The 14,992-nt window shown below is 36.1% G+C and overlaps 1 protein-coding gene across 1 annotated transcript in view; it reads left to right on the top strand.

The window, feature by feature from the left end:
• Nucleotides 1–14,992, top strand: part of IFNAR2 (interferon alpha and beta receptor subunit 2) — a 65,024-nt gene that overhangs the window by 21,346 nt on the left and 28,686 nt on the right. The window contains 3 exon segments of the mRNA XM_043998038.1: nucleotides 6,092–6,215; nucleotides 9,168–9,334; nucleotides 10,218–10,378. Of these exon segments, the coding sequence (XP_043853973.1) occupies nucleotides 6,092–6,215; nucleotides 9,168–9,334; nucleotides 10,218–10,378 (452 nt within the window).

Below are 14,992 nucleotides of genomic sequence, written 5' to 3'. Positions count from 1 at the left end.
GTTCTGCTCACTTCACTCAGCATTAGTCCACTTAGGGGGCAGCTAGGTGGCACAGTGGATAGAGCACTGGCCCTGGATTCAGGAGGACCTGAGTTCAAATCCGGCCTCTGACACTTAACACTTACTAGCTGTGTGACCCTGAGCAAGTCACTTAACCCCAATTGCCTCACCAAAATAAATAAATAAATACAATTTTAACCAAAAAAAAAAAAAAAAGCATTAGTCCACTTAGGTCTTTTCAGGTTTTTCTGAAATCTGCCTGCTCATCATTTCTTACAGCACAATAGTATTCCATTACATTCATATACCACAACTTGTTCAGCCATTCCCCAGTTAATGGGTATTCCCTCAATTTCCAATTCTTTGCCACCACAAAGAGAACTGCTAAAAATATTTTTGTACATGTGGTTCCTCTTCCCTTTTCTATAATTTCTTTGGAAAACTATTTATATTTCTATATGATAAAAAATATTTGTAAGTCTTAACAACTTTGTTATAAGAATAATTAGAAGGAGTATATGTAGACAGGTGTGGTTATAAGGTGGCATTAATGGGACAACATACCAAAAAAACAAAATAATGGGATAAGGAAGAAATTGCATGGAATAAGAAGGAGGGGAGAAATTGAATGGGATGAATTGTCATACACACACACACACACACACACACACACACACACAAAAGAGGCATGAAAGAACTATCGTAATGGAGAAGAAAATGGGGGTTGGGGATGGGCAAAGATTAAACATTACTCTTATCAAAGTTGGTTCAAAGAGGGAATAACAAACATACTTAGTTGGATATAGATATATCTTACCCTATAAAGGAAGTTTTTAAAGGGATGATGATAATTTAAGGGGGAGGGGGGACTGATACAAGAGAGGGGATATTGGGGAAGGCAGTGATCATAAGTAAAACACTTGTGAGTAGGAAAAGGGTGGGAGCTAAGAGTGGGGGGGGGGAAATAGGTGAAAATAGCATGGAGGGAAATAAACAGTTAGTCATCATAACTATAAATGTGAATAGGATGAACTCACCCATAAAATGGAAGCAGATAGAATTAATTAAAAACAAAAATCCTACAATATGTTGTTTACAAAAAACAGATTTAAAGCAGAGAGATAACATATAAGATACACAAAAGGGGCTGAAACAGAATCTATTATGCTTCAGCTGAAGCAAAGAAAGCAAGGTAGCAATAATGATTTCAGACAAAGCAAAAGCAAAAATAGATCTAGTTAAAAGATAAAGAAGAGGGGCAGCTAGGTGGTGCAGTGGATAAAGCACTGGCCTTGGATTCAGGAGTACCTGAGTTTAAATTCAGCCTCAGACACTTGACATTTACTAGCTGTGTGACCCTGGACAAGTCACTTAACTCTCATTGCCCTAAAAAAAAAAAAAGATGAAGGAAATTAAATCTTGCTGGAAGGTACCATGGATAATAAAGTCATATCAATACTTAACATATATGCACCAAATGGTATAGCATCTAAATTTCTGAAGAAGTTAAATGAGTTACAGGAGGCAATAGATAATAAAACTATCCTGATGGGGGACCTTAACCTTCCCCTTTCAGAACTGGATAAATCTAACCAAAAAATAAACAAGAAAGAAGTTTAAAAAATTAATAAATTCTTGAAAAGTTAGATATGATAGATCTCTGGAGAAAATCAAATAGTAATAGAAAGGAATATACCTTCTCAGTGGTACATGGGACCTACACAAAAATTGACCATGTATTAGGGCATAAAAACCTTACAACCAGATGCAGAAAAGCAGAAATAGCAACCACATCATTTTCAGATCATAATGTGATAGGAATTACATTCCATAATGGACCATTGAGAGATTAAAAATCAATTGGAAATTAAATCATCTGATCCTAAATAACAAGTGGGTCAAAGAACAAATCATAGAAACAATGATTTAATTAAAGAAAATGACAATGATGAGACAACATATCAAAATTTATGGGATGCCTCCAAAGCAGTACTTAGGGGAAAATTTATATCCCTAACTGCTTACATCAATAAAGTAGAGAAAAATCAGATCAATGAATCAGACATACAACTAAAAAAACTATAAAATGAACAAATTAAAAATTCCCAACTAAACACCAAATTGGAAATCCTGAAAATCAAGGAGAGATTAATAAAATTGAAAATAAGAAAACCATTGAATTAATAAATAAAACTAGAAGCTGATTTTATGGAAAAAACCCAATAAAATAGATAAACCATTGGTAAATTTGATCAAAAAAGGAAAGAAAACCAAATTACTAGTATCAAAAATGAAAGGGGTGAACTTCCCACCCATGAAGAGGAAATTAAGACAATTATCAGGAACTATTTTGCCCAATGAAATACCAATAAATTTGATGATCTAAATGAAATGGATGAATATCTACAAAAATATAAATTACCCCCATTAGCGGAAGAAATTAAATATTTAAAGAACCCAGTTTTAGAAAAAGAAATTGAACAAGCCATCAATGAACTTCCTAGGAAAAAATCCCTAGGACCAAATGGATTCACAAGTGAATTCTACCAAACATTTAAAGAACAATTAATCCCAATACTATATAAATTATATGAAAAATAAGTGAAGGAGTCCTACCAAGTTCCTTTTATGAGATAAATATGGTGCTGATACCCAAACCAGGAAGAGCCAAAATGGAGAAAGAAAATTCTAGACCAATCTCACTAATGAATATTGAGGCAAAATTTTTAAATAAAATACTAACAAAAAGATTGCATCAATACATCACAAAGATGATACACTATGACCAGGTGGGATTTATACCAAGAATGTAGGGATGGTTCAGTATTAAGAAAACTCAGCATAATTGACCATATCAATAACAAAACAAACAAATCATATGATTGTCTCTAGATACAGAAGAGGCCTTGGACAAAATACAGCACCAATTCCTATTAAAAACACTAGAGAGCACAGGAATAAAAGTAGCTTACCTTTAAATGATAAGTACTTTTTATCTAAAACCATCAACAAACATTATCTGTAATGGGGATAACCTAAAAGCCTTCCCAATACAATCAGGGATGAAACAAGGATGCCCATTATCACCTCTATTATTTAATATAGTACTAGACATGTTAGCTATAGCAATAAGAGAAGAAAAAAAATTAAACGAAATAGAATAGGTAATGAGGAAACAAAACTATCACTATGCAGATGATATAATGTTATACTTAGAGAATCATCTAAAAAGCTACTTGAAATTATTAACAACTTTGGCAAAGTTGCAGGATACAAAATAAACCCACACAAACAATCAGCATTTCTTTATATTACCAACAAAGTCCAGCAACAACAGATAGAAAGAGAAATTCCATTTAAAATAACTGTGGCTGGAAGCAGCTAGGTGGCATAGTGGATAAAGCACCGGCCCTAGATTCAGGAGTTCAAATCCAACTTCAGACACTTGACACTTAACTAGTTATGTGACCCTGGGCAAGTCACGTAACCTTCACCGCCCTGCAAAAAACAAACAAAACAAATAAACAAACAAAAAACTAAAATAACTGGCCAATATAAAATACTTTGGAGTCTACCTGCCAAGACAAACACAGGAACTCTATGACCAGAACTACAAAAACACTTTTCACACAAATAAAGTCATTTAAACAATTGGAAAAATATTAATTGCTCATGGCTACGACGAGCCAATATAATAAAAATGACAATACTACCTAATTTATTTATTAGTGCTATACCAATCAAATTATCCAAGAAGTATTTTATCGATCTAGAAAAAAATAATAACAAAATTCATCTGGAAAAAACAAAAGTTCAAGGATATCATGGGAATGAATGAAAAAAATTATGAAAGAAGGTACTCTGGCAGTACCAGATCTCAAACTGTATTATAAAGCAGTAATTATCAAAATAATCTGGTACAGGCTAAGAAATAGACAGGTGAATCAGTGGGATAGAATAGGTACAAATTACATTATAGTAAATGACTATAGTAACCTAGTATGTGATAAACCCAAAGATCCAAGCTTTTGGAACAAAAACTCATTATTTGACAAAAACTGCTGAGAAAGGGGCAGCTAGGTGGCGCAGTGAATAGAGCACCGGCCCTGGAGTCAGGAGTATCTGGGTTCAAATCCGGCCTCAGACACTTAACACTTACTAGCTGTGTGATCCTGGGCAAGTCACTTAACCCCAATTGCCTCACTTAAAAAAACAAAAACCTGCTGAGAAAACTGGAAAACAGTATGACAGAAACTAGGTATAGACCAACATCTCACACCATATACTAAAATAAGGTCAATTTGGGTACATGATTTATACATAAAGAATACCATAAGCAAATTAAGAGAGTATGGGATCATTTATCTGTCAGATTTATGAGCAAAGGAAGAATTTAGGACCAAAGAAGATATAGAGGACAAAACAAAATGTAAAATAGATCATTTTGTTTATATAAAATTTAAAAGTTTTTGCAAAAAGAAAACTAAAGTAACCAAGATTACAAGGGAAGCAGAAAACTGGGAAAGAATTATTTTGAAATAAGCATCTCTAATAAAGGCCTCATTTCTCAAATGTGTAGAGAACTGAGTCGGTTTTATAAAAATATAAGTTATTGCCCAATTGACAAATGGTTAAAGGATATTAACAGGCAAATTTCAGACAAAGAAATCAAAGCTATCTACGAGCATATGAAAAAAAATTGCTCTAGATCACTATTTTTTTTTTTTTAGTGAGGCAATTGGGGTTAAGTGACTTGCCCAGGGTCACACAGCTAGTAAGTGTTAAGTGTCTGAGGTGGGACCTGAACTCAGGTACTCCTGACTCCAGGGCCGGTGCTCTATCCACTGCGCCACCTAGCTGCCCCTTCTAGATCACTATTGATCAGAGAAATGCAAATTAAAACAACTCCGAGGTATCACCTCACACCTATCAGAGTGGCAAATATCACAAAAAGAAAATACTGGATGTTGGAGAGGATGTGGGAAATCTGGGACACTAATCCACTGTTGGTGAAGTTGGGAAAAGATCCAACCATTCTGGAGAGCAATTTGGAATTGTACCAAAAGGGCTATAGAACTGTGCATACCCTTTGATCCAGCAATACCACTGCTAGGTTTATATCCCAAAGGCATCCCCAAAAAGAGAAAAAGACCTATTTGTACAAAAATATTTATAGCAGCTCTTTTTGTGGTGGCTAAGAATTGGAAATCAAAGGAATGCCTGTCAGTTAAGGAATGGCTAAACAAACTGTGGTATATGGTGGTGATGGAATATTATTGTGCTATAAGAAATGACAAGCAGTATAATTTCAGAAAGTCCTGGAAAAACTTGTATGAACTGATGTATAGTGAAGTGAGCAGAACCAAGAGAACATTGTGCATTATTGTTTGATGAAGAACTGTGAAAGACTATTCTCAACAAAACAATGATCCACCACAATCCCAAAGGACTATTGATGAAACATACCATCCACCTCCAAAGAAAGAACTGTTATTGGGGACAGCTAGGTGGTGCAGTGGATAAAGCACTGGCCCTGGATTCAGGAGGACCTGAGTTCAAATCCAGCCTCAGACACTTGACACTTACGAGCTACGTGACCCTGGGCAAGTTACTTAACCCTCGTTGCCCCTCAAAAATAAAAATAAAATAAAATTTAAAAAAAAGAAAGAATTGTTTTTTGATGGAACACAGACTGAAGCATGCTATTTTTCAATTTCTTCCATTTTTTCTTTTATTCAAGTTTTCTTATATAATATAGTAATGTTTTACATTATCATACATGTATTACCCATATCTGATTGCTTACCACCTCAGGGAGGGGAGAGAGGAGGGAGGGCAGGAGGGATAAAAAATGGAACATAAAACCATAAATAAAAATATATTACTTAAAAACAATTTATTACTTTAAAAAAAAAGAAAAAAGGGGAACTGGATCTCCCCAAATCATTGGCTGTTAATAATCATTTCTCTCAGGTCTTTGTGTGTTATTTAGCCCTAGGGAACTGGTGAATAGATTAAGAAACAATTGAACATAAGACTTTTTCCCCTTGTTCCAGTAATCTAATAGTGATTATTTTTTTTCTTTCCTTAGAAATGTCATTGTACAATTGCACTTTGATGATTACATCTCGTAATTTTCAGCACATTTCATCTTGGAAATTAAACAGACGTCCTACTATACCAATTCGCTATACTGTGACTTACACAACTATGAGGTCTGTTTTACAATTTGTACTTTGCTAAATCGTTCTCTTTTTCTATTTAGGGGAGAATACTATTGGGGGAAATCCAGTTGTGATGGACCTAAACATTAAAATAAGATAATTGGCTTTTCCATTCCTTTTTAAGCCAAGATTCTTGAAATGTAAACATATAGTGAGCCAAAGGAAAAATAGCCATTTTTACAAAACAAGCCAAAACCATCGATTGGCATTTAGAGTAACCAAACCTACAGATATTTGCCAAGTACACCTAGATAACAGGCCAAACACGTAGATTAACCAAATGTATTTTCATACCCAAAGAGGCTGGCCCAAATTCTTCTACAAGTCAAAGTAACAATTTTCAGGTTTGTTGGTATGTTAAACAGGTCTATTGTTTGGGGGAAGGAGGAGTGGGAAGGGGAGGGGAAGTGGAGATTATTTCCTGTGTGTCACAGGACTGGGATTGAATTGATCATCTCAGAGTCTGTTACTTCACAGAATTATAGAATCTCAGAGTTGGAAGGAATTTCAAAGGATATCTAGTTCAATCCATATCTGAACGAGAATCTCCAACATAGCTGTCCTTTCATTAAAGACCTCTAGAGAGGGAGAACCTTCCAAAGCAGCACATTCCAGGGGCAGCTAGGTGGCACAGTGGATAAAACACTGGCCCTGGATTCAGGAGGACCTGAGTTCAAATCGGACCTCAGACACTTGACACACACTAGCTGCGTGACCCTGGGCAAGTCACTTAACCCTCATTGCCCCACATAAAAACAAACAAACAAACAAAGTAGCACGTTCCAGTTTTAAATATCTCTAATTGTTAGGAAGTTTTATCAAAATCAGCATCTTGTAGCTTCTTGGGCCAAGTAGCCTAAGTACATTCCCCCTGCTATATTACATATACTATATATTATATATATTATATACATATAATACTTACAAATATTTGAAGACCATTATCATATCCCTCTTAGGTCTTTCCTTTTCTAAACTAAATATCCCTAGTTATTTCAATGGGCTCTTCTTGCATGAACTCAAGGCCATTCACTATTCTGATTGTCCTCCTCTGACTAGTCTCTAAACTTTTTGGATATGGTACCCAGAAGTGAATACAGTACTCCAGATGAGATCTGAGTACAATGGAACTGTCAACTCCCAAATCCTGGACACTGTGCTTGTCTTAGTTCAGTCTAAAATCATATTAATTCATACAAGGGGGCTTCAACTTACATGATTAAGTTTTCTCAAATATCCTAACCTCTCAGTTCCTCAGTGCCATGAGTTACTTTTACACTCCACCTTATCTAAACACAAAGATGGTCACACCTTTGTTTTTATTGACTCCTCCTAAACCTTTTGCTCATCGTCACCATGACTTCCCAATCACTCTACCCTTCCATAATTTCCTAGGTGATTACCCTGACTCTGACTGTGTTATTCTCTCTTCCCTATCTCAAATCCTTATTGAACCAGTTCAACTCTGCTATTCTCTAATCTTGAATCACCTATACCCTCTCCTGTCGATACTTATGACTTGCCAAACCCCAATCCTGCATTCCTCCTATATGTCTTTCCGAAGAGAACAGGAGAAATCTCTGAAACTATGCTGATTGGATCCACTAAAATTTATTTTATAGAGTCTCAACTGGGTGTCATCCTTGATTCTTCCCTGTCTCTCACCTTCCAGTATCCAGTCTGTTGCTAAGCCCTCATGATTTCACCTTTACCTCTCTCAAATACACCCCCTTCTCTCCTCTGACATTTATGTTGGTGCAGGCCCTCATCACCTCACACCTGGACTATCGAAAAAGTCTGCTGGTGAGTCTGCCTGCCTCAAGTCTCTCTACATAGAAACTCCAATCCACCTTCCATTCAACCACCAAAGTGATTTTCCTAAAACTCTGGTCCAACCATGCCACTCCTCTACTCAATAAACTTCAGTGGCTTCTTATTGCTTCCAAAATCAAATGCAAATTCTTCTGTTTGGTATTCAAAGCTCTTCATAACCTAGCCCCCTCCTAGCTCTCCAGTCTTCTTATACCTTACTACCCACAATCTACTCTGTAACCAGTGATACCAACCTCTTGCCTGTTCCACAAACAAGACACAGCATCTCTTCTCAGCTCTAGGCATTATCTCTGGCTATCCGCTATCCCTGGGATTCTCTCCCTCCTGTCTCTACCTACTGGCTCCCTTCAAGTCCCAACTAACATCCCATCTTCTACAGGAAGTCTTTCCCAACCCCTCTTAATTCTAATGCCTTACCTCTTTTATTTATTTCCTGTTTATCCAGTATATAGCTAGTTTGTATGTATTTATTTGCATCTTGTCTCTCCTACTAGATTCTGTGCTCCTTGAGGGCAGGGAATGGCTTGGCTCTTTTTTTTTGTATCCCTAGTGCCTAGCACAGTGCCTAGCAAATATTAGGTCCTTAATAAATGTTAATTGACTATTATTAACTTCCACTCACCAGATAGGCCATTTCAAATCTTTTTTCCTTTCATGTCTCCCACAGTACATCCTCCCTCTACCTACCCTTGATATCATCCTGCATTATTTCCTCCTCTACTTCATCTCTGAAGAGGGAGTAACCTTTATTCTCACCAAGACCAACCCTCTACATGTACCCTTGACTCTAAATGCCTTCAATCTTCTCTAGAAGTTTATCCATTCTTCTAATTTTTTCCTATATACTGCCTCCACTCGTCCTGCAAACAAACATACTTATTGCTTCATCTTCCAAAACATTCATTAGATCCTCCCATCTCACTAGTCATCATTCTGCTGAAATTACTATCCCCAAAGTTACTAGTAATCTAGTAATTGCAAATACAATGGCTAGGAGGGAAGAAGATCCCCTTCCTTTTATAGTTAAAGTTTAAGTATTGACTTAGTTTGTGATTCACTTTACAGAAGCATTAGGTTGATCATTTCCTATTTCTTTTCTCTTGAGCATAGTACTAATGACGAATGGAAGACCTTTGAAAGTTGCACAAATATCACAAAATTATCATGTAACATGACAGATATTGAAGAAACCAATGAAACCTACCTTGTCAATGTAATAGGCTTCAATGGAACAGAAAAATTAGTTGAATGTGATCACAGTTTCATTCCCATAATGAGTAAGTTCGTTTTTATTAATTTCCTTTGCTTTTCTACAAGATTAGGGGTGAATTAAAATAGAATTTACTTTAGTGATAGCTAAACTGTTCAAAGATCTTTCATCTGACATTTTCATCTCTCATTTCTCATCGCTTTCATTTCCCAATTTACAACAAAAGAACACTCTTACATACACATTCACATGTGATTGTGTATAAGCATATTATCTAAGAATTTGAAGGAGCTTGTACCATCTGATATTAAATGGCTCCTGAAGCAGCTATTGTGTTACTCTACCACTCCCCATCATATACTTACACTTACATACCCAATATTTTCACTACCCCTATGCTTTAGGTATACTAGTAACACCAGATGTGCCTAGCTTAGTGCTGGAGATACTTTGGGCAAAAGGGAGTCTGAGCCACCCTACAGTTTACTATAGTGTTTCTTTCCTTCTGCTTCTCACTGCCTGAGAATGTTGTTAAGTTTTCATGATAACAAAATTCCACATAAGTAAATAATTTGGAAGACCTTGAGATTCATTGCAATGAAAAATAATGAAATGCATATAAAACATTGGTAGAAATGAATCTGATATGGTTATATTTGGTATAATAGACTAGAAGTTAGGGCATTTAATTGGATTCTGTCCTTAGCACTCTCATAACTCACTTTATTATTTGGCAGGATTTACTGAGTCTTTATATCCTTTATTTTTCCTATCAGTAAAATGAGATTGATTCTTGTCTCAGCTGGGGTCTTGGGCAGATTGAAAAGAAAATATCTGCAAAGCATTGAGATTCTTTGAGAAAAAATTCTTTGTGAAGCAAGTATTATTATTGTTGATCTTTAGAAGTTTCCCCAGTTGTTAACTATTTTGTGTTTGTTTTCTCTAAACAGCAATTTTAGATCCACCAGAAGTTAGTATTTTTGGTTTTAAGGATACAATTAATGTTACCGTGCATTACCCAGCATCCTTATCTAAGATAAAGAATAAAGAAAAAGAATTTTATTCATCAGAAGTCATTATTAAAGTGCAATCACATGATGCTTTACCCCAGGTGAGTGGATTCTTGTATTATAATTAAAACCATAAGAATCTTAAAATGTATTATGTTTAACTTGTATAAAAAATATATGGGGCAGCTAGGTGGCACAGTGGATAGAGCACCGGCCCTGGAGTCAGGAGTACCTGAGTTCAAATCCAGCCTCAGACACTTAACACTTACTAGCTGTGTGACCCTGGGCAAGTCACTTAACCCCAATTGCCTCGCTAAAAAAACAAACAAACAAAAAAAAAACCCCCAAAAAATATATTAGTTCAGAGTATATAACTTAAACTAAAAACTATTAAGACAGCCTGCTGATGGGTTTGCATGCCTCAGGTCTCTCTCCATTCAAAAACCATCCTCCATTCTACCACCAAAGTGATTTTCCTAAAACACAAGTTGACCATATCACTCAAAGTGACCCTAATTGGAAAAGGACAATCACAATGTAGTGTTCAACAGTGTTTGACATGAGCATTTGACATCAGTATTTCAAACTTTACTATTCCAGTCAAGACATCACCATCCTTCTGGTGACCCAGCTTCACATACTCTGTGTCATTTTTTTACTCCTCACTCTCACTTATCCTGCATATCCAATCAGTTGCCAGATCTTATATTTTCTCTCTTCGTAACTTCTCTTGAATATGTCAATTTCCCCCAAAATGAGACTGGATAACATATTTCAAGAAATCATAAATGAAAATTTTCTAGAATTATTCAAACACACAAAAATTCTATTAATACAAGTACCAAAAAAAAAAACCAAAACAAACCTTTCAACACAGTTAAATAATTGGAGAAATATTAATAGCTCATGAGTAGGCCCTGAAAATATAACAGTGACAATACTGCCTAAATTAATTGACTTGTTCAGTGCTATGCTGATCAATTATGGAAGGATTGCTTTGTAGTGCTAAAAAGAATAATAAAATTCATCTGAAGGCATAAAAGGTCAAGAATCTCAAAGCAAACTGTTTTGTGTTTTTTTTTTAAGTGAGGTAATTGGGGTTAAGTGACTTGCCCAGGGACACACAGCTGCTAAGTATCAAGTGTCTGAGGCCGGATTGGAACTCAGGTCCTCCTGAATCCAGGGCCATTGCTCTATCCACTGCACCACCTAGCTGCCCCAAACTATTTTTTTTAAAGGGAAGAAAGGTTACCTGGGAATACCACATCTCAAACTAAATGATAAGACAGTAATCATGAAAACAGTTTGATGTTGTTTAAAAGACAAAGTTGATGAGTGGAATAGATTAATATATAGTATAATAGAAGCAAATGAACATATAAGAATATTATTGTTCAGTCGTTTTTCAGTCATGTCCAACTCTTCATGTCCCCATTTGGAGTTTTCTTGGCAAATATATTGGAATGACCTAGAAATTAAAGGTCACATCATAAATTAATTTGAGAAGCAAGAAAAGAGATACCTTTTACACACATGGATATAGGAAGAATCCATGAGCAAAGAAGGGACAGAGGGGATCACAGGAGATAAAATGGACAGTCTTGATGGCCTTAAGTTGAAAAGCCTCTGCAGAAACAAAGTCAATGCTCTTAAAATTAAAAAGGAAAAAGGGAGATTTTTTTTTTGGTGAGGCAATTGGGGTTAAATGACTTGCCCAGGGTCACACAGCTAGTATGTACCAAGTATCTGAGGTCAGATTTGAATTCAGATCCTCCCAAATCCTGGGCTGGTGCTTTATCGACTGTACCACCTAGCTGCCCACAAAGGGAGATCTTTTTAACAAGTTCCTCTGATAAAGGTTTGGTATCCAAGGTATATAAGGAACTGATTCAAATATATAAGGACAGTCAATCCCCAGTAGATAAAAGGTCAAAGGATATGAACATCTAGTTCTCAAAGGAAGAAATTTAAGCTATCAAGAGTCAAATGAAAAATAAATGCAAATCCAAATAAAAATGCAAATTGAAACATCTCTGAAGTCCCAGATACTACCTATCAGATTGGCAAAAAATGTCCAAAAAGGCAAATTATAAAATTTTTAAAGGAACTGTGGGAGGTCAGGCACTCCACTGCACTGTTAGTAAAGTTGAGAGTTGTAAATTAGTCCAGTTATAATCTAAAGCACTTTGAAACTATATTACAAAAGTCACTAAATTGCACATGCTTTTTGACCAAGCAATACCACCACTAGGCATGTAACATCTTTTCCTCCCCCCACTGCTGAAAATATTAAAAGGATCCATATGTATAAAAGTAATTATTAGTAGGCACTTTGTTGAAGCATTTTGTTTGGGGAATGACTAAATAAATTATTAATTGTATATGATGTAATAAAATATTATAATATACAATAATATGATATGATAAAATATTATAATATGTTATAATATATAATAAAAGGGATAGATTCAGAAAAACCTGGGAAGACATGTATGAATGAGGTGAGTGAAGTGAAGAAAACCAGAAGAACAATATATACAAGTACTATAACATTAAAAAAAAAAACAACTTTGAAATACTCAAGAATACAACTCCAGGAGGCAGCTAGGTGGTTCAGTGGATAAAGCACCAGCCCTGGATTCAGAAAGACCTGAGTTCAAATCCGACCTCAGACACTTGACAGTTACTAGCTGGGCAAGTCACTTAACCCTCATTGCCCTGCAAAAAAAAAAAAATTCAAAAGTTATCTTTTATAGGCCTCTTTATGCCTCCTATCTTAAAAAACAATTCAAGGGGCAGCTAGGTGGTGCAGTGGATAGAGCACTGGATTCAGGAGTACCTGAGTTCAAATCCGGCCTCAGACACTTAACACTTATTAGCTGTGTGACCCTGGGCAAGTCACTTAACCCCAATTGCCTCACTAAAAAAAAAAAAATTCAAATTTATATAGCACCTTATATTTTACAAAATACCTTTATACAAAATAATTTCAATAATTTTGTCCTCACAACAACCATGTGAGATTATTATCCTCATTTTATAAATGAGGACACAGAAGCTGAAAGGTTGACTTTGTGTAGCTTTATCAGAAATAGAGAAGAGAATCAGAAGGAAAAGAGGCAAAAACAAAAACCCTTGACATTCAAAGAAAGGGTGGATGAATATATAAAGTAATCTTTGTTGTAATTTAGTCATTTTTCCGTTGTGTCTCACTCTTTGTGACCCTTTTTGCAGGTTTCTTAGCACAGATACTGCAGTGATTTCCCATTTCCTTTTCCAGCTCATTTTATAGATGAGGAAACTGAAGCAAACAGGGTTAAGTGCCTTGCTCAGGGTCACACAGCTGGTAAGTGTCTGAGGCTTGATTTTAACTAAGAAGAGTCTTCCTGACTCCAGGCCTGACACTCTATCCACTGTACCACCTACCTACCCTTAAAGAAATCTAATTTCAATCAAGTCCAGCATTAGCTAAGAACAGAGTTTTCTGTCCTAGTAAAGGAAGAAATCACTTTTTTCTGACTAGGCTCATTTAAAGAACAGCTATAGGTTTTTTTCGTTTGTTTGTTTTTTCCAGAGCAAGATGTACTTCCATCAGGTAAACCATAGAGAAGCAACATGATGCAATGGAAAGAATATTGGACTTTATCTTTTGGAATAGTATGTCAGTGATTTCTTGACCACCTACCACTCCTGGTATATACATTCTTTGATCCCATTTCAGACTAGGTGCTTTTCTTCTTGTAGTGCTTTTCTCTAAACATCTTGTTAATTGCTCTTAATCACCCATGTTGGTTTTAAAACTTGACAAAGAATTAGCAGAGCCAAGATGGCAGAGAAAAGCCAGGAACTTGCTTGAGCTCTCCAGTTTCCCTTGAAACAACATTAAATAAAGTCTCTAAACAAATTCTGGAACAACAGAACCCACAAAGAGATGGAGTGAAACAATTTTCCAGCCCAAGATGATTTAGAAGGACATCAGGAAAGATCTGTCTCACTTGGGTAAAAGGGGAACACAGCCCAGAGCAGGAGGTATCTTAGCAAACCAGCATGAGGCTCTAAGCCACAGCACAGATCAGCAACCAAGGTCCTGTGGTCCTGGCTCAGCAGGCTAGCAGCACAGCAGGCCACCTGTGAGGCCTCTGGCCCCCAGCATAGCAGGCAAACTGCCAGCTGCAGAACCCCTGGCACAACAGGCCCAACTAGGCCTGGCCACCCCAGCACAGTAGGCAAGCTGCCAGCTCCGGCCAATTACTATAGCTCTGTGACATTGGACAAATAACTTTAACTCTGTTCACCTCAGTTTCCTTATCTGAAAAATAGGGATAACAGCATCTATTTCATAAGGTTGTTGTGAGGATCAAATGAGATAAAATACAGAAAGTATACTTTGCTATATAAATTCAAAGCTAGCTATATGCCTGATACAGAGTAGACACAATAAATATTTGTTGATTTGACTTGAGTAGACTTTTCAAAAGAGAAAAGTTATATTTAAGTCTCTTGAAAAACATTCGACTTCACTAATAATCAAAATGATTTAAATTAAAATAACTTTAAGGTATCTCACCCCTATAAGATTTGCAGAAATAATTAAAACCAACTCAGAGTTAATGAAGTTGTGTGGAAAAAATGGTATGGTCATTCATTGTTGGTGGAATTGTAAACTTTGAATTACAGTCATTTGGAAACCAATCTGGCAATATTCCATGAAAGTT

This window comes from Dromiciops gliroides, chromosome 3 (genome assembly GCF_019393635.1).
Source record: "Dromiciops gliroides isolate mDroGli1 chromosome 3, mDroGli1.pri, whole genome shotgun sequence".
NCBI classification, from domain to species: Eukaryota; Metazoa; Chordata; class Mammalia; order Microbiotheria; family Microbiotheriidae; genus Dromiciops; species Dromiciops gliroides.
Note: the sequence above shows the minus strand (reverse complement) of the source record. Positions and strands in the feature narration are given on the sequence as shown.